We start from the raw sequence: 21332 nt of genomic DNA on the forward strand, positions 1-21332 counted from the left end.
AAATAATAAAACTAAGCTTTTCAATTTCATCTTACTAAGACACATTATTGGAAGATATAGAGTAACAACTGGTATTAAATGTATTTTAAGTTGTCTGCTATAAAAAACTCGTTGATTTATATTGCGAGCAATCAGAATTTTGTTGGATATACTTTTTGGCCAAATAAATATCAGCAAATGCACCAAATTGAATATTTTGCTTTTGAATGAAATTGAGGTGAAAAATCTAACTATATCATACTGTATGATCCATAAATAAAAGCCTGGTGTATCAAATATGATACTCAACAACAACAAAAAATCTATTTATATATATATAGGTTGTGTAATTTGCGTAAGAATACAATTACCCTGCTTCATTGTTTGACATATTTAGTTAATATATTTTGATAGTTTATTATTTTGTTTATTTCCTGGAAAGGCCTTATATGGGCAATGATATACCCGTTACATAAAAACGTGAATGTAAATTGATCAGTTGACTTACCATAATAATTTTAAGGCAACGGGTTTCCTCACATTTTTTAAGTAAATAAACCATGCGTAATTAAAAAAATTAAGTTATGTGGAATTGTCGAGTTCACATAACTTAATGTATTCAATTACACATGAAGTATATTTAAAAATATTTAAAACGAGATTTTTCTGATTCTTATTTCATGTCAGGCTTTACAGGGTTAAAGCTCCAATATGTAACAATTTTGTAATAAAATTTCCGAAAATAACTTGCACAGTGTGATATATTTCCTCCAGTTGTGTACTTACAATATCTCAAAAGTCTCCAAAGATTTTTTTATTTCAGAGAAATTCCGATTTTAAATAACTGTCCGTCCCGGAAAAGAAATGTCGCCTCTCAGTGACGCAATGTCCGCTTTTTTCCGGTGTGGACCATGTGATATTCCACCACACCGGAATATCACATGGTCAAATGCGGAAGTGGTGGTTATGGGTCCGAAATTAACAACCGCCAAGCGCCAAATGCGGGTAGATTTTCTGTTTGGCGAGTAAATCTCAAAAGGCTATCCGCCACACTGGCGGGTGAATGTTCATACCAAAATATGAAATTTTAAGCGCGCACGCGCTCTTCTGCCTCTAAGAACGAGCACAGAGAGAGACAGAGAGAGAGAGAGAGAGAGAGAGAGAGAGAGAGAGAGAGAGAGACCGGGGCGCGCGCGCGCACTCACTATTCAGAGCGGCCAAGCTTCCCCGTACTTTTTGACAAGCGTCCTTGACAGGGCGGCCAGAGCTTCTTTGCAGCTCAAGTCGGCGGTGTGTACGTACAGTTAACGCTATATCTGTTGACGGCGCTGAGGGAAAAGCTCCCGCCACTGGAAGAAGCTGTCGCCGCCCATTTGTGTCCTCCTGCGCACCCATCAAAGCCGTGCAGAACGCCTTCAGCACTCGCGGATCGTGCATACTCCGCCGCTGGCCAGGCTGCTTCTGCTTTACACACCATGGTCGTTATTTTCTCGAGAAAAGGAGTTTTCTCATAGCGTTTGCAATGCAATACTCGTTCCCTTATCTCTCAGGGAACCGAGGTTAAAGTAACCGAGTAGCTCTGCCTTCCCTTCCACAAAATCGAGTCAGGTAACAAAACTGACAATTTTTTTTTTTATTTCACCCCAATGATAATATTTCATATATTTCTCACATTTTGATCAATATATATAGATTTTTTTTTTTTTTTTTGACAAATTTATGTTTTGACAATATTTTGACAATTCGAAACAACAAAACGAAAGCGTCCATATTCGGATACACGCAGACTGTGTGACAAACGGAGGAATAAAACCCGGATAAATATCCGCCAGGCGTTTTCGAGATGGAGAGAGCTGCGCGACAATCTTGGACTTGACAGATCTGCTCTCGCGAGTGTATTGATAGACAGGTAAGCAAATAATTTTTTTTTTTTATTGTACAAGTAACGTAATAGTTACAGTAAAGATGATTTTAATAGATATGAATTAGGCTACACCACATGCCTGTAAATATATACCATAACATTTCACGTTCTCTTTCATCATCTCGTTTCGAGATCCACCTATGGGAAGGGCATCCGTACCTGACCTCTGCAGAAGCATCCAATTGCACCAAGTCTGGCTAGACAGACAGAAGCGCGCAGCCAATGCCCGGTAAGGCCATCTCTGCACTGACACAGTTCGGTTGGATTAACGTTACGCTGCTCACTTTCGAGTCTTCAGGAGGACATATCGCCAGATCAGCCTCCGCCAGACATGAGTGACAGTCGTTTCTTCAGCCTATCCGCTGTGTTTTTTGCATCCGGAGCCGCCCGCGCTCTTGCTGTCCTTCACCTGCTCCTCCTTACATGGCTGCCCGCCACGTTTTTTTCCGAGTTTTTCACCGCTGGCCCACCCATGGCTATGTGACCGTCTAAACCGCCGCTTCTCCGGGGAACTATCACGACGAGCCTGCCCGGCCGCGTGTGGTGCTCTCATCGCCGCTAAGGACACTCTCGTTCTGCGCGGTCTGCTTGGGCTTTACACGCTCAAGAAGCTTAGGAGAACCCGGAGAATTGCGGTCATTGTAATTGCTGTAACGTTAGCTTTTACTAAGCCGGCTTTTAGTTGCACGATCCCGAACGCCGTGCTAGGCCTTTCTGACTCGGATGGAGGACACGGTGATGATGACGCGCTACCGGGGGACTCCCGGAGCGCCACCTCTCTAAAATATTTGAGCTGACATCAGCCCAATCCGCATTCCCTGAAGAGGACATCTTCGCGGGAAAACCTCACTCTCGTTGACGAACCGGCCGGTTCCGATGACGAAGCTCGTAGCGTCCCGCTAGACTGTTAACACGGTCTCACGGGCCTTGATGTGTTACGATCACGTGTTGAGGCTTTCAATTTACGCCTTCCTAGGAAGGCGGCCCCGAACGCAAGCGGCCTGCCTGTTGTTCGACCGTTGGGAGTATCGAGCCCGCCTTCACGGGCCACGAGCCTTCCGGATTCTCTCCCGGTCCCGGAATCCCTGTCCAAAAGACATAGGGTCTCCCGCGGACGGTCGGTTAATCCCGTCTCGTGGCTGCCCAGCCCGTGTGTTTAGTGATGCTGTCGTGAGGAAAGTACATAAGCAGTGTAACCACACCGCACGCACTTGGTTCCCCTCACCCAGTTATAAAGGCTTTGGCCCCAGTGTTTTCCCAAAACAAAACACACACATCACTAAACAACACATTTAACAAACGAATCAGATGAATTCGTGCAGATTTATATATCTGCCAACATAGAGAGCAAATCTCTCTATCCCATGCATGTCGCCCTGAGTCTGTCCACAAGAGGGCGCCATTGCCTCACAAATCAACCAGCTGGGCTCACACAGCTCAGTTGCGGCTGCCCAGCCCGTGTTTTTAGTGGACGTTGTGTGTGGAAGGCTTCGGCCCCTGTGTTCCCCAACACAAAACACACACATCACTAAACAACACATTTAACAAACGAATCGGATGAATTTGTGCAGAATTATATATCTGCCAACATAGAGAGCAAATCTCTCTGATCCCATGCATGTCGCTCTGAGTCTGTCCACAAGAGGGGGCGCCATTGCCTCACAAATCAACCAGCTGGGCTCACACAGCTCAGTTGCGGCTGCCCAGCCCGTGTTTTTAGTGACGTTGTGTGTGGAAGGCTTCGGCCCCTGTGTTCCCCAACACAAAACACACACATCACTAAACAACACATTTAACAAACGAATCAGATGAATTCGTACAGATTTATATATCTGCCAACATAGAGAGCAAATCTCTCTGATCCCATGCATGTCGCCCTGAGTCTGTCCACAAGAGGGCGCCATTGCCTCACAAATCAACCAGCTGGGCTCACACAGCTCAGTTGCGGCTGCCCAGCCCGTGTTTTTAGTGACGTTGTGTGTGGAAGGCTTCGGCCCCTGTGTTCCCCAGCACAAAACACACACATAACTAAATAACACTTTAAAACAAACAAATTAAATAAATCCATTACAGAGAGAGTATCTCTCTCCGTGGATATTATTTTTCTGCCTGCACTTGAGACTGCCCAGTTCATGTGTTCAGGAGATGTGTGTTTTCCCCCCCACTTAAAAATCAGGGGGTACTTTGTGAGGGAAAGTTTAGCACAGTGGACACCACACTATGTTCCCCTCACTCTGTCAATAAAGGCTTTCGGCCGCAGTGTTTGCCCAACACAATACGCACAAAGTTACGAATCAAATGAGAAAACTTCTTACTGCAGAGAGAGGAAATCCCTCCGAACCCCTGCATGTCGCCTCGTGTGCCCACTAGATGGCGCATTTGCAAATGAACCAGCTGGGCCCATACAGCGCGCTCGCGAGTCACAAAGCGGCTTGGCAAGCCGTTTCAGCGCCCGAGTGGGTTTTGCGTACCGTAACCCAGGGTTACAGGCTGCAGTTTGCAATAAAACCTCCAGGTGTTCTCTCTTCTCACACAGAAGAAAACGCCGCACACATTCTGAAAGAGGAAATTTCCTCCCTCCTAAACAAGGGAGCGATTCAGATGGTGCCACCCAATCTGATAAACCATGGTTTTTATTCCTGGTACTTTCATTATCCAAAAGCTGTGGCGCCCCCCCCGCTATATAATGGACCTTTGAGTGTTGAACAAACATTTAAGGAAATACAATTTCAGAATGTGACACAAGGCTCTCTCGCCCGTGCCATAAAGCAGAACGACTGGTTCACATCAGTCGATCTGAAAGATGCTTTCTTTCACATAAGCATCTACCCTCCACACAGGAAATATATTCGTTTCGCCTACCAAGGCATTTGTTACGAATTCACAGTTCTTCCGTTCGGGTGCAATTTGAGTCCCCGAACTTTGTGTGCGGAGGCGGGCGTGGCGCCCCTGAGACTATCAGGGCTGAGAATTCGTACTTTCATATACGATTGGCTCATCATAGCCAAATCAAAGGAGAAGGTGTCGCTGGTCACCGGCCGGGTGCTCGCGCACATCACATCCCTCGGGTTCAAGGTGAATGCGAGCAAAAGCAATCTGACTCCCAGTCAGAATGTTATTTTCCTGGGCTTGGAATTGAACTCAGTCTCCATGCAACGCGTCTCTCTCAAGAGTGCGTTCGCTCGCTGATGGACTGTCTGTCCCAGTTCAGAGAAGGGGCGAGAATACAATATCGCACATGCCTCAGGCTGCAGGGTCTCATGGCTTCATCTATCCAAGTTGTGCCGTTGGGTCTCCTGAGAATGAGAGCGTTCACGAAATGGGTTTTGTCACTACATTTCAGCCCGATTCGTGATCTCTGCCGCTCGGTAACGGTAACGTGCGCCTGCTCGGCGGCCCTGCGCCATTGGGAGAGCGAGAACTTTTACGCACGGGGAACCCCCCTCGGGACGGTTACGATGCGGAAAGTTGTGACGACAGATGCGTCCTTAACAGGCTGGGGAACCACCCAGGATGGCAGAATGCTGAACGGTCTGTGGCTGAGCAGACCACGTTCAGCGCACATTAACTATTTAGAGCTTTTACCATTTGGAAAGCTCTGAATCATTTTCTGCCTCGCCTGCAGGGACATCCTGTTCTAGTACGGTACGATAATACCACGGCAGTGGCTTATATCAACCGTCAGGGCGGCATGTGCTCGTCGAAACTCCACGCTCTAGCTTACAGGCTTTTGATGTGGAGCAGATGGGTTTTTCTGTCATAACGCGTGACTCATGTTCTGGACATTCTGAACAGAGGCGCCGGATATGCTATCGAGGGGAAACCCAATCTACGGAGATTGGCGTCTTCACCCGCAGATAGTGGAGATGTTATGGATGAGATTTGGACAGGCAGTTGTAGATTTTTTCGCCTCGCGCAAAAACCAACATTGTCCTATGTTCTTCTCGCTAAAGGACATGGACGCGCCCCTCGGGGCAGACGCACTGGCCCACCCATGGCCCAGAGTGCTCCTGTATGCTTTTCCTCCCCTGTGCCTGATAATTTTCACACTGGCCAGGGTGAGAGAGCACGGCCTGTCTCTCATCCTGAAAGCACCCAGGTGGCCCAAAGCCCCGTGGCTGGCAGAGATAATCCCTCTGTTATACGCCGAGCCATGGCGCCTCCCCCCTCGCACGGACATACTGTCCCAAGCCAACGGGGAGATTTACCACCCCCATCCGGACAGGGTGGCTCTCTGGGCCTGGCCCGTGAGAGGACGAACCTAAATGCACTCGGGCTCCCGCCGCGTGTAATCGCCACTACTCAGAATGCCAGGGCCGTTTCCACACGATCCCTATATGGCTGTAAGTGGCAAGTGTTCGAAGGGTGGTGTGATGGGTGTGGTCTCACATCTTATCAGTGCTCTGTGCCTGATATTTTGTGTTTCATACAAGACCTCATGGAAAGAGGCAGGTCCTTTTCCACCATTAAGGTCTACCTGGCTGCGATTTCAGCCTGTCATGTGGGTTTTGAGGGCTCCACCGTCACACCCTCTAACCCGCAGTTTTATGAAGGGTGCACGCCGCTCTTTGCCGGTCATCAGGGGATCTGTTCCAGAGTGGGACCTCTCCATGGTGCTGGAAGCGCGGCCTCTGTATCTTTTGAGCCTCTGGGGAGTATTTCCCTCAAGACAGCTTTGCTCTCGGCCTTGGCATCTGCTAAACGGGTCAGTGAGCTACATGCACTCTCGGTTAACCCCTTGTGCGCCAAATTCTCCCTAAGTGGAGATAGGGTTTCCCTTAAGCCTAACCCGGCCATCATGCCGAAACGCTTCCCTGCGTTCACTTCAGAGGTTTTGGAGCTATCCGCTTTTCACCCTCCACCTTTTTGCCTCCCCGGAGGATCAGAGGCTGAATGCTCTGTGTCCCGTCCGTGCTCTGCAAGCATATATGACCAGGACCAGTGCTTTCCGCAAGTGCTCTTTGATTCAAGGGCTCCGCACAAGGGGAGTCCCATTCCAAAGTAATGCCTCTCACATAGGCTTGTGGACGCTATACTATGGCTTATGAAGCAAAGGGAGTGCAGCCCCCAGGGGGCATCAGAACTCATTCCACAAGGGGCTTAGCCGCCTCTTGGGCTTTGTTCAGGGGAGTGCCACTGCAGGACATCTGCTCCGCTGCCAGCTGGGCCTCTCCTCATACCTTTGAGCGTTACTACCGGTTGGATGTCACCAGAACCTCGGTGGCACTCTCGGTCCTAGGGGTAGGGTCCTCTTAGCCCTTTCCCACAGCCCCGTTGGGTTAACCAACGAGGAGTGAATAGGCCGGCTGGCCATGTTCATTCCTGTCACCAAGCATTTGCATTCCTTCTTGGGTTTAGCTATGTGCATTGGTGGTGCGGGGGCCATTATCATGTATGTGTCTCATGCATGTTTTATGCCCTGCTTGTCCACAGCAGTTTAGCGTGGCGTCATCCTTGCAGGGTCATGTTTGTGGGACGTGTCAGGCACCGCCTCTCTGAGGTGACCGTCCTTCTCTGGCCTTCAGAACCTCACTGTGAGTGTATTGGGCAATCGGGGAGCTGTCCATATCTCTCCCATAGGTGGATCTCGAAACGAGATGATGAAAGAGAACAATAGGTTACTGTCGTAACCCCGGTTCTCTGAAACATCGAGTGGAGAGATCCACCAGCGTTGCCACGCTTGCCGCACGAGAAGCGAATATACTTACTGAGGAATAGCAGCGCGCGGAGAAGTTATATGCCTCGGTAAGGGGGTGTGGCCTTACCGGGCATTGGCTGCGCGCTTCTGTCTGTCTAGCCAGACTTGGTGCAATTGGATGCTTCTGCAGAGGTCAGGTACGGATGCCCTTCCCATAGGTGGATCTCTCCACTCGATGTTTCAGAGAACCGGGGTTACGACAGTAACCTATTGTTCCTTGCAGTTCATTAATTATGATGACATAAAATAATACGATCAGACATATAGGTAATACAAAAACGAATAAATTACCTCATCTGTGATCATGATTCATTAATTCCATTTAGATACATCACTAGATGGTGAAAACGCATTAAAAACGACATCTCCCATCGTCACCTCCTTCATAGCGTCATCAAGCTTCGCCTTTGTTATTGTTGGAAACTGCGCCCTCTTAAAATATTACATATTGGAGCTTTAAAGGTGCTGTAAGTGATGCGACGCGTTTTTTAGGCCAAAACATTTTTTGTCACATACAGCAAACATGTCCTCACTATCCGCTAGCTGCCTGTCCCCTGAACACACTGTAAAAAAACGCGGTCTCTGTAGACACCACAGGCTCCACAAACGGTAACAAAAACAAACTGGGCTCACCCGCACCACGAAACATAACAAACAGTGCTCCAGCCAATCACTGGCAAGAAGTATTGGAGGGTGGGGTTTGGGGGGTTAGTGCGCGTGCACGTGAAGGGGGTGTGTGGAGGAGAGAGAACAGAGAAGCATGAAGAGAGAAGTTTGAATTATGGCCGACACACGACCAAAGAGACGACGTTCCGATGAACAAATTGCAAAGAAGAGGGACAAGGATAAGGAACGCATGAAGTCCCGAATTTACATCGGAAAAAACTTTTAAAGGTGGCGAGAACTCCACCGGCAGAAGGGCTTCCAATCCGACATAGTTGCTCTGTTTTTGCAGAACAGGTAAATCCATTTTTCTTTCTAAACTGACGTTCATGTTTGCTAAACCAACTCAAGGATGTAATTAGCTAGATCTATGCAGTCAGCGTTAACTTTGGTGAATACAACATGTATGTTTCTAGCAGCGATCAATCTCTATTGTAAATGATCAAGCAAATTCACAGTAGGGCGACAATTTGTGTGAATGATTGTTTTCATCCACTGTTTGTTATGAATTTGAATGTTCATTTATAGGCTATTGACAACTTTGACTAAATTTGTTTACGCCGCCGCCGTTGTTTATGCTCACTGGGAAACGCGAACGTTATCACTCTATTATTGCGTCCATGTATGGGAGCTATAGTTATAACCTCAGGTGGCGAGACGATTTTAAGATAATGTTTCTCTTTTTCTGCATTCTGTTCTGCAATATATAAAAGCATTTATCTAACTTGGCGACATTACTCATTGAATGAAGTATCAGTAAAACTTAACTTTGTTTGTAGTGACTATTTGGACTTTCCTTTATGTCAGAAGGGAGGGGAGGAGGGATGAGACGGGATGAGGAGGAGGGAGGGTCTAGCTAGCCTCCGTTTTGTTTGACAACAATTCGAATATCAACAAGAAGTAACGTCTCCCGGGATCACTTACAGCACCTTTAATGCTTTCTACTGAGATTCCTAAATCCAAATGGACTGAAAAAAAACATCACAAAACACAACTGTTACTACTAGACATTGTAAAAGGTATATATTATATTTTTATTATATTATAATATTGCTTATTTCTAATACATTGATCAACAGATCTCAAAGGAAAAACAAAAACAAATGATATATATATATTTTATAATATATCACAAATTACCAGACAATTCTTAAAACTATTGGTAGCAAAAAGCAATTGTAGGCCATTGGAATATTGCATAGATCTGCAAAAACTTTAAAAAAGATTTACGGATCTTCAGTTTCTGGAACTTAATGGTGAACGTGATTATTGATTTGATAATCCTTTAAGGCTATCATGCCAATGCATTAGTGCAGGCTTCATTAGCTAATTATCTGCTTCTCTGGTGTAAAATTACACCTTCTGCAGAAAGGAAAATTAAATGTTTTAAGTAACTCAACTTCAATTATTATACTCATTACTGAAAAGGTTTATGGTTGGATCAGGATAGGTATGTTTATCTACCATGTAAATCTGTAATTGCAAATGCCTGGAATTAGTTTGGAATGATTCCGAAACAAATGGCCAGACAGACAGACAGTAGTTACTGTCACTCAACCATTAATATTCTGCCAGATGGGAGTTTTTTTCCATCCATCTGTTGTGTTCATGGTCTACAACCTTGTTTGACCATTACAACCATGTCGCGGAATATTGATGCTAGTTTAAATGTGCTAATAGTTAGATAAAGTGGTTGAGGAGTAGAATTTCAAGACAGATTAAACAGTGATAGTGGCATAAAAATTTAAACAGACCAAACTCCAGGTCTAGCATACTAGTCCACTTTCATATTACAACTTGAACAAGGTAGTTAAAATAGTTGAGATTAGCATAGCCACAGGAGTCACAGGTTGATTAAATATACTTGGTTGGAGAAAACATGGGAATGGTCTTCAGGCTGGAGCTGCTCACCACATCTTGACATCCTTGAGCTCTAGATCTCCCACAATCTCTAGCACATCCACACAATTCAGATCCTGCACACGGTGCCTGTAATTCAGCTGGTGGAACCCGTTTACTGCCACTTTAAACTCCTCAGCTTCACACAGGATGATCATCTGCCATGGAAGGGCATGAGGTAGAAGTCAGAGTTCAAAGAGCAGATACCATTCAAAAATACAAAGCTACAATGGATAAGATGCACATGCAGGAACTGCTGAAATATCTAACTAAATAATGACCTACATCCTGTATTTTCAAAGATATCTTACGGTTTGCTGTTAAAAATGACACTGTGAATGCTAAGTGAACCAGGATTAAATGTATAATTTTCTTTTTTTGGTCCGGACCAAAAGAACCAAGAGAACCGTGACTACAAGTGTGAACACACCATTAATGACAGGAAATGTCTGATACTGTACCTCAAAGTATTGACCAGGTGAAAAGGGAAAGCTGGAGAGGCAGCGCTCCTCGGACCCCCAGCAACCCCACAGGAAAGAGTTTCGAACAAAGATTCCAGTCTTGAAACGAGGGTTTAAGTGAAAAGCAATGTCCTCTGAGTTACTGATGCGCAAGTTTACTGAGAAACTATGGGGATAAAGAACGATATAGAAGACATCAATACATAATTTAATGAGAAATGGGTTAAAAATGACAAAAAGCATTAATTATATATAATATATCTATAATATTCCAGTGGTATTGCTGCTGGTTGTTTTCTTCTCACACCTCTGTGGGGAATCAGTGATCTGCCCCTTCACCATAATGGAATCTCCTGGACGCAATCCTTTTGCAAGTTTGCTCCTAAAAGGAAGACTCTGGAGAGAAAAGGGACACATCTTTCAGATTCAGCAGGACAAAGACAAAGTGCAATTTACCCAACCCAAAACCACCGGTGACACTGGATTTTATTGTGGCCATCAACCACAATAATAAATCACAGCTATTATTACCAGTCACTAAAGGGTGGAATACACTACACGTACACGACTTTTAAAATCAAAACATATCCCGATTGTCATGCACTGAACAACTGAGGATCACACACTACTAGACTTTTTCAAGTTGTTCCAACAACTGCAAACTAACACAGAACGTTGCCTCGTTGCTAGAAGGTGCATGACAAACAAAAACAATGCATGTTCTAAAATCTGCTCAAAATATAAAATATGTTGATAAGCTACACGATTTCCTTTGAAATCTATTAACTACAACTAGCTCTGACTCGTCCAGAATGCTAACAGGGCAAAGATCTCTGCAAATTCGTGTAGTGTATTCAACCCTTAAGGCAGTCTTCAACCCTGCTCCTGGAGACCTGCTGTCCTGCAGAGTTTGGCTCCAACCCTAACCAAACACACCTGAAGCAGCAAGTCAAGTTTTTTAGGACAGAGATGGGCTGCATCCCAAATCACATACTTCCCATTTAGTATGCGGAAAACAGTAAATGACAAAATAAATATGTCTGAATTCACAGTTCTCATAAAAGAGTAGGCAAAAAGTAGCCAGATGACTGACTTCTTCAGGCAAGATCCTGAAGTTTGTATAAGATGGACACTTTACTATCCCATGAGGCCACGGGAGAGGGTTTATGAACGGCAGTGAAGCGAAGCAACTGATGCTGGTAGGTCACGTGATAATGACAACATGGCGAATGTAGTACGTCCAGATTACATTCATACTATATAGAACATACTTTTTAGCGGTCACAGAGTACTTATTATTCAAAATAAGTACCTACTCAAGAGAGTATGGGATTTTGGACGCAGCCATGCCATATTATTGAGAGATATGAGGTTCCCTGGCTCAACCATTGGAGAAAGCATAACGTGTGTGCCTTAAAAACCAATCGCATTCGTTTAGAGTTGAGCGACAGTCAGTCACGCTTTGGGATACCATAGAAATGAATGAGAGTGACCGTAAATTCCAACCTGTCGCAAACTTGTCTGTACGTGCGTTTCCATTACAGATTTGCGCAAAACTCTTAAGATTTTTTCTAGATGCCGTCAAAAAACTATTGCGAAATGACGGCGTTTCCATAAACCGATGTTATGGGACTAAAACTAAATTTTTTCCTCTCGCGATAAGTCATTCCAAAAATCATAGCAATGGATGTTGGTAGGTTTATGTATCTCAGCCACCGCACTGGCCATTATTATTAATCAAAGGAGATGTATGTGTGTTATCCAAGCATTAATGGCAAGGAAAGAACCTTAGCCTATACTTGAGAACGGCACATTTGAGGTGTTTCTGGGTGTTTCTCACTCATTTCTGCTTTGAGGTCTTGATTGTGGCATTTCTTTGACGTTTAGAATCTAGTATTCCTGTAATTCTTCTGTCTTTTATGAATTGAATAAAGAACTCTGTCTCATATTCTGTCCAAATATACCGCGCCATCTACGTCAGCTGACCTGTAAATGCGCAAAAACTGTTTCCATTGCAGTTTTGCGAAGTATTTCTTTTCGAATTGCCTGAAAAACCACCACATGCAAGAGTAAAAACTTTTTTGCGATAAATGGGAGTTTTTGAGAATTTGACGTGTTTCCATTGGGCGTATCTGCAATTCGCAATCTCAATTTGCGCAATTTGAAGGGTAATGGTAACGCGGCTTGTGACTTTCTTATAAAACAGCATTTTTTTTGGTGTAATTCAAAAAACTAGATAAATCCAAAATTAATATTTCATGGAGAACATGTTGAAGATTAGCCGATAGGCTGTCAATTCATAGGCTGTTTTCCCACAAAAGTGGTTTATTCAGCATAGTGAAGCCTGTAGAATCATTAGCGAAAAAAAATCCTCTGGCCTTCTTTCCTGGTGTCCGCAGTATTACCTTGAAGGCTTAAAGCCTTACAGCGCCACCAGGAATGCTTGCAAATCACATGCAGGTGTGCAGAAGCAGGTTGGATATAAACTTCACAGGACAGTTTTGGCTTGCTTAGTTGGGGACATTTAATATTCAACAATATTATTGATCTGCTTTAAGGTGGACGATGACGCAATTTTTGTTCTAGAAACAAACTTTGTTGTATTAGGCTATTTTCATGTTATCACTGTGAAGCATTTTTGAAACAATCTGTATTGTAATAAGCGCTATATAAATAAAGGTGACTTGACTTGACTTGACAGTGGGTCTCCAAAGCAGGGCTGAAGATCTCTACCTTAAAGGGGTCATATAATGGTACATGCACTTTTACAAGTTGATTGTACTGAAATGTGTGTTGGCAGTGCCTGTACACAACCATCATAAAATGATAAAAATCCATCCAGTGTTTTTTTTTTAATCTTCTTATATGTTTCTCCCTCTCCTGAATCAAGCTGTTCGATTTTGTGACGTCACAAAATCGACTCCCCTCCCACAATGGTTGATTGACAGCAGCGTTTCAACACAGACCCGCCCTCGCGCCGTCGTGAGTGAGCTGTCAATCATAGCCCGCGCCAAGCGGCGCGTTCATTGCGGATAGATAGCTGAGTAGAATGGCGTCTAAGCGATTGTGGTGTTCTGTTCTTGGGTGTAATAAGGAACACAGCAGTCATTTTGATGTTCCTAAATCCGAACCGCTGAAGACGCAGTGGCCGAGTTTGTTTTCGAAGGGAATTCCCCACGATCAACGTCAATGCTTTCATGTTTGCGCGAAACGAGGGTCGGTATAAAGCTGGTTTTACTAAGAAGCTGCTCCTGAAAAAAGGATCTGTACCAACTATTCGTGTTCCTGTACCCCCAGAAGAAGTGAGTGAGTGTAACGTTTTATTAACCTTTATATTAATCTTTGCAAATCGCTTGCTGCACGCTTCACAATAAATGTGGTTATTTTTACACTCAGGGTACATTACAGCATGTTTTATATGTACGACGTTCACAATATATTTCATAATCCCATGTTTATAATAACGCGTTATGGATATGGTGTTATTATGTTACAAACGGTGTATGCACAGAACAGAGGGGCGGGGTGAGCAAAACTCATTATCATTTAAAGACCCATGCACTGAAACGGTGTCCTGAAAACAGAGCTGTTTTTGACCAGGGAAAATGTGTGTTTTCCTACGATACTAATGAGAATTTTTAATTAAAGTATATTACAAACTTTTAATTTAGACCCTAAAGAATCATATTAGCTTGTACAAAAATGACATTATATGACCCCTTTAAGATGTTCCAAGTGCATTGCAATACTGTATGGTTGCGAAGGTGTTGCTAAGGCATCTGTTAGGGTGTTATAGGTGGTTCCCAGGGCATTGTTAGGCAGGTGTTAGAGTTTTCTGGCAGTTGATCCCTAAGCCACGCTGTAGGAACAGAAACCAAGCCATTGACAAAATGTCATCTCCTTCATCATGGTTGGTTAGAACAAATCTCAGATTTGCACGGAAGAAATGATCAAATCACATCTGGTTAGGTCATGGTATTAGTCTAAGGGATTATTTTTGCTCATGTCATCATTTGCTAGGAGAAAATTGTAAGTCTGATTACTTAGAAAAGTAATGGCACAATTCTAGTTCACCCAAAAATGAAAATTTATGAATGAGCAATAGTTTGTATATACAATCAGACACAATACACCATTTCCTGAGGTTGTAGTCTTCCTAGAAGTCCCTGATCAGTAAGGTGCTTGCTGTAAAGGCCTGATTTAGGGGTCAAAGTGACCTGGTTTCTGTCCAGACTGTGAGGCACCCACCTCAATTTGATTTCAATCATTCTGAAATCAAGTTATGCAGTTTGATCTGTAGTCAAAAGTAATGCTACCACATAAAAACTGCATGTGAATACAATTTCATGTTTGCCCTTTAGGAAATTATTCAGCCTGACATGTACTCACCATGTCACCTGACTCCGACATGACTGACTATTGGATGAAAGAGGAGGGGAACATTATAAACAAACAGCTTCAGATAAACTATCTATTTGAAAAATTATTTTCATTTTCAATTATTTAAATTATCTTTTTGCAAAACAAAGATACACATCACTTCACTAACACACGTGCACACACACTACCGTACAAAAGTTTGAGGTCATTAATATGTATTTTTTTAGAAAGAAATTAATACATTTATTCAGCAAGGACACATTAATCAAAAAATTTTAATTTTTGTACAAATAAATGCTGTTCTTTTGAATTGTTTATTAATCAAGGAATCCAGAAAAAAAATGTATTTCCACAAAAATACTAAGAGCATCTCTTGAGCATCAAATCATCATATCAGAATGACTTTGAAGGATCATGTGACACTGAAGACTGGAGCAATGATGCTGAAAATTCAACTTAGCATTCACAGGAATAAATTACATAAAATATATTAAAAGAGAAAACAGTTGTTTTAAATTGTAATAATATTTCGCAATATTAGTGTTTTTACTGTCTTTTGACCTAATAAATGCAGTCTTGGTGATCATGAAGTGACTTTTTTCAAAAACATTACTAATCCCAAACTTCTGAACAGTGGTGTGCATATATATAGAAATTAAAAAAACACAATGACTAAAAACAACATCAGCGTAGTCACTTACATAAGGCAGTGATCTTTTGCTCACAGCAACGTTTGTAGGTGTGATGGGGTTCTGAAAAAATATCACATCATCATGTTTCCATCCAAAAATGCACTACTAACCACATCAAAAACAGTAAATGTGCTGATCAAATAAACAGTGTGTGCATCATGTGCCCCTGACCTACAGTCTACAATTGATCTAATACTATTCTCTACATATAACTATACTATATTGACTGTATTTGTGCATATACAGTATCTGTCAATCCCACTATCTGTAAGTTTTCAGGCTACTTTAATGCAAATGCAAAAATGTTCTTTAAATGGTTGGAAATCCTAATAAAAAGAAAAAGCATGTTACCTTACTCGCTGAACTGGGAATGAACCCAATGGCCTGAACCTGAACCTTCCCTGATACGGCCAGTGTGTCCACCTTCTTGAGCTCTAACCTGTGCCTGTACTCTAGCAGATGAGAGCCGTTTACCGCCACCTGGAGGAGATTAAACAAAGTCATTTGTAAAATCACAAAGCATTTTTCCTGAGCACTTCCACTTCTTTTGAAGAACAAACAAACTCATGTTTGAGAGTGCCATCAACTGAAAGCATGTGAATTAAAAACATGATGGGAAATGACTTGCTGATGTCACAGCTCTCGTTGGCTTAGAAATACTTATCTAAAATTATACTCCATTAACTCTACTTTCATATTTAATGTGTGAGAATAAAGTACAACCTCTATAGAATTATATATAGCTCCTAAAAGGACAGTGATGGACTCAATATGAGATGGGAGTAAAAATGTTATTTCAATGCTTTAGTGTTTGCTCATGACAATTTTCCATTCCCTCGAGAAAGTTAACAAACCTTTTGCGTTCTCTCAAAACCTTTCCTAAAGAAACTTTTAATTTGCTTGCAAAATATATGAAATATAGTTTTTCCTTCCATCTCATATTATTTCCATCACCAATTATGCCTAACCCTGAAACGAAACAGTTTATTATGTAAATACATTGAAGTTTAATTGCCCCATCTCCTTTAATTACCACATCCCTTTACAATGATGAGATTTTAATCATATTTCTGAAATCATGTCTTTATTCGACTGAAAAGATGGACAAGACACAGATTTGGAGAGTTAAAGGAATAGTTCACTTAAAAAAAATAGTTAACTTAAAAATGAAAATTCTGTCATCATCTTGAAGATGTCGGTAAACAAACAGTTGATGGACCCCATTGACTTCCATAGTATTTTTTTTCCTACTATGGAAGTCAATGGTGTCCATCAACTGGCTGGTTACCGACATTCTTCAAAATATCTTCTTTTGTGTTCAGCAGAAGAAAGAAATTCATACAGGTTTGAAACAACTTCAGGGTGAATAAATGTCATGATGACAGAATTTTCATTTTGAAGTGAACTATTCCTTTAAACTCCATTGACCTCCTTGAACTGAAATATTAGAAACACTGAATTAGGTACAAAAGCAGCAGTTTTTTAAATACATTAATTTCATCTGTAACAAAGAACAAGCAGTATCTGCTTTTGCAAAGTTGCATAGATCTCTATACCACTATGTGAATTTTTTATTCGTCCCCTGACTGCAGCCGCCTACTCTCGTCTACATTCAAGGTGTTTGGCATCTCAAACACGTCTAATGTTTTGATCCACAGAGCCACCGTGTTTACACTTTGGGGGACAGCTTACCTGCTGCATATTAAGGAGAAAGTATTTTAAAAGTGCAGTAAGCGATTTCTGAGAAACACAGTTGATATTTGAAATCAACCCAAATGAACAAACCCTTCATTGCTCTGCCCCCAAAATGAACGAACATGCAATGCAAGAGTAGATGTCTCTTTATCATAGCTAAAGCGAAGATGACAAACGAACAACAAGCAAGAACAAAAAAATAACACACAGTCCACAAGAGTATGTAAAAGCAAGAGTTGGCTGTTTGTCTCCAGCAGCAGCAAACTGTCCTGTTACTACAGCTAATATTACAACAACAGTATATCTTGGTTCTGTGAAACACAGCAAAGCCAATGTTACTCACGTATGGAGGAGAAACAACTCAACCCCGGCGTCCATTTTCAGGCCTTCCCGCTTCATTCTCTCCAGCGCTGGAAAGCTTTTCTAATATTAACACTGGTCCTAAAGTTCTTGCCTGATCATAACCCTTCTTTTTCCAAAGATAATCCTCTGACCTTTCTCTTTTGTAATGTCTCTCAGCCATCTCTCTTTCTACAGTCTTACTTCAAATCTCCCTCTTGCTCACTCTCTCTCCTCCCCTGTCATGAGTGGACACGCCCCCTACTGCTGATTGGCTACAAATGTGTAGTGGCGCTCAGTCTGATCCACTTTAAACACCGAAAAATAATAATAATAATAATAATAATAATAATAATAATAATAATAAAAATTGCTTACTGCACCTTTAACATCCAAAAATGACCCACTTCACCTTTAACTTTACACATACAGCTAATATAAAGTTGCTAATGTATCATTTCAAACAAGACAAAGAGATTAAAGCTGACATCATATGGCACCAGAGATAGATGCCACTGAACAGAGGAGGCAAAGTAAAAAAACGCAAGTTTATAACCTTGAACAAATCTTTCTGTACGAGTATAATGATCTCAAAGGCAGTGCCGTGCCTGAAGGGCATCAGGTAGTGGATCTCCTCTTTTCCCCAGCTCTCCTTCTCCAGTGTGTTACAGACGATATAGGGAGAGCGCTTGAAGCGGGGATTGAAATGAAAAGCCACATCTGCCCGAGGCTTCACGCTGCTCCCGCAGGTCAGGTCCACCTGAAACCTGCAAGACAGTTTACAGATTCTCACAGTTTGGATTGGATGTGGATATGAACATATACCAGGGTGTTTAAACAGATTTCAACTGTATTCTTTTTGTTATATGGTTGTTAACCATCTTGGAAACTTTGACCATACCATCATCATTTATTTTTATGAATAGATTTTATCAATAGATTGTATTGTTTTTTACGCCTGTTCAGCACGCAGACTTTCATTCTTAACGTATGGCGATGACTGATGATCTAAGCAAAGAATAAAATAAACTACTTCAATTTGTGTGAAAATTATATAAATCTTTCCACATTTTTTATTTCCACAAACTGTTCCTCAGCTGTACCATAATTTTTATTTTGACCAACAATTTTACCACTAATAAAGTTTTTTCAAACATTACTGTACTTGGTTACCAAAGAGACAATGGTGTAAATGATAAGCATGATGGAGATGAGGTGTAAGTCATGTGATGCGTGAGGAAAATTAAGATTATATTATGTGAAAATATCAATTAATTGTGTATATAAGATACATAAAATGCTAGCCATGAAAATAGACAAAAGAGTTGGCTAATTTCTGAAAGTTCGGTAACACTTTAGTTTAGGGTCCAATTCTCACTATTAACTAGTTACTATGATATTGTCTGTTTATTAGTACTTATAAAGCACATCTAAATGTCATATTCTGCATGACCATATTATACATCCCTTAATCCTTCCCAATACATAAACTTAACAACTATTATTAAGCAGTAATTAGGAGTTTATTGAGGCAAAAGTTGTAGTTAATAGTTAGTTAATATATTGAGAATTGGACCCTAATCTAAAGTATGACCAAAATGTCATTTACATCACAGAATGTTCTCAAAACACAAAAAATTATTTGAGATGGAAGATTTGAAATGACATTTAATTTCAGAAAAAAGAGATGCGTTTAAAAATGAAATAAATCTAGTGATTTCCACTGTGAGAATTAGTTGACAGTAAAAGTGTGTGAAATATGTTTTAAGGGCCAGAAATGGCCATGAAAAAAGGTTTGGTGCTTATATCGTCTCTTATTTCTATTGATATAATATTTCCCTGCGCGAGTAAAGTCAGCATATTAAATATATAGACGAAGATGGCTTATAACTAGAAAGACCCCTTCCACCTCAACTGTTACAGGACTACCTCAAGTACTTTCAGTCTGGGGACTGCAGTGACATGTACAGGGTTAGTTCACCCAAAAATATTTTTTTTATGTAAAAAAATATCCCGTAATTTACTCACCCTCAAGCCATCCTAGGTTTATACGAGTTTCTTCTTTCAGCCAAACACAGTCTGAGTTATATTAAAAAAATATCCCGACTCTTCCAAGCTTTATAATGGGAGTTAGTAGAGCCTGAGATTTTGAAGCTCAAAAAAGTGCATCCATCCATCATAAAAGTAATCCATACGGCTCCAGGGGGTTAATAAAGGCCTTCAGAAGCGAAGCAATGCGTTTTTGTAAGAAAAATATCCTTATTTAAAACTTTTTAAACTATAATCACTGGCTTAACGGCCGTACGCAAGTCTAGTTCTGGCGGAAGAGTGACCTCTGACCCTAAACTACGCTTCTGAAGGCCTTTATTAAAGGTTGTATCAGTGATTTCAGGTCCAAAAATAAATGATCACATTCATCTAATCTTTCCTAACGATCCGCTAGCTGCCTGCCCCATAAGCAGGCCGTCAAAAAAACGCGTCTCTGAAGGCAGCCTAGGCTCTGAGCTCTGCACACAAAAACAATTGGTTTCACCAACCACTCAAAACCAAAATAAATAGTGTTCCAACCAATCACCGACAAGGGGTGGGTGTTGTGAGGTTTTGCGCTTGTGCACGGCTGCACGCGAAGTCGGAGTCACGAGCGCAAAACCTCACAACACCCACTATTTATTTCGGTTTTGAGTGGTTGGTGAAACCAATTGTTTTTGTGTGCAGATTGTTTTTAAACAAAATTGTTTTTCAGAGCCTAGATCTCCTTTTACTTTTATGACTGATCATGGATGCGCTTTTTTGGGCTTCAAAATATCAGGCTTTATTCACTCTCAATATAAAGCTTTAAAGAGCCAGGATATTTTTTAATATAACTCTGTGTTTAACTGAAAGAAGAAAGCCATATACACCTAGAATGGCTTGAGGGTGAGTAAATTATGGGATAATTTTCAACTTTGGGTGAACTAACCCTTTAAGGTGGAAATTATATCGAGGTTGTTTGGGTTCTCACCTGTCGGAGTCACTGGGGACACTGCCCTGGATGAGAACCATCTCTCCGGGATGAAGTCCGCCCAGGATGGTCCCAGCATAAGGAATCGTCTACAGGCAGAAATTGGGACATGAGACACAATGACTCAGTTTGTCCTACCTTATAAGTCAACAAGATACAACAATTAACGCTTTCATTGACAGATAAACAGTTGAAATCTAAATTAACTTAACGTTATCCGTCTAACGTTGGCTAGAGACCCATATAAGGAAAAAGTATAAGTAGAGTAAATCTTACTGGATTCATTATTGTTTGTTTCGCATTTGCGACAGACATATTGACGATGCTGTTCAGAAAGTCTCTTTATATGCTGTTTTTACGAGTTAATCACCAGCTGAGGAAGAAAATATAAACGCTTTCTGCACTTTCACTTCCGCATGTGTTCAGTGACCAATCAAAGCGCGAGGTGAGCGCGACGCGTTCAGTGACCAATCAAAGCGCGATATGAGTGCGACGCGTTCAGTAACCAATCAAAGCGCGATATGAGCCCAAACACGTTCAGTGACCAATCAAAGCGCGATATGAGCCCAAACGCGTTCAGTGACCAATCAAAGCGCGATAT

The 21332-nt window shown here is 41.9% G+C and overlaps 1 protein-coding gene across 1 annotated transcript; it reads right to left on the minus strand.

Annotated features, from left to right (window-relative positions):
• Nucleotides 1–9263: 9263 nt before the first annotated feature.
• lgals8a (galectin 8a) lies at nt 9264–21171 on the minus strand. The gene is made up of 9 exons (XM_081379195.1): nt 21008–21171; nt 20732–20820; nt 18287–18497; nt 16048–16176; nt 15706–15756; nt 15014–15040; nt 10932–11020; nt 10625–10790; nt 9264–10321 (listed from the first exon to the last, which is right to left on the minus strand). Exons 1-9 carry the CDS (start codon nt 21044–21046, stop codon nt 10172–10174), a joined length of 951 nt encoding a protein of 316 aa, XP_081235321.1. The 5' UTR covers nt 21047–21171; the 3' UTR covers nt 9264–10171.
• Between the last annotated feature and the right edge of the window lie 161 nt (nt 21172–21332).

The sequence above is a fragment of the Scardinius erythrophthalmus genome (assembly GCF_964197995.2).
Source record: "Scardinius erythrophthalmus genome assembly, chromosome: 11".
Classification (NCBI taxonomy): domain Eukaryota; kingdom Metazoa; phylum Chordata; class Actinopteri; order Cypriniformes; family Leuciscidae; genus Scardinius; species Scardinius erythrophthalmus.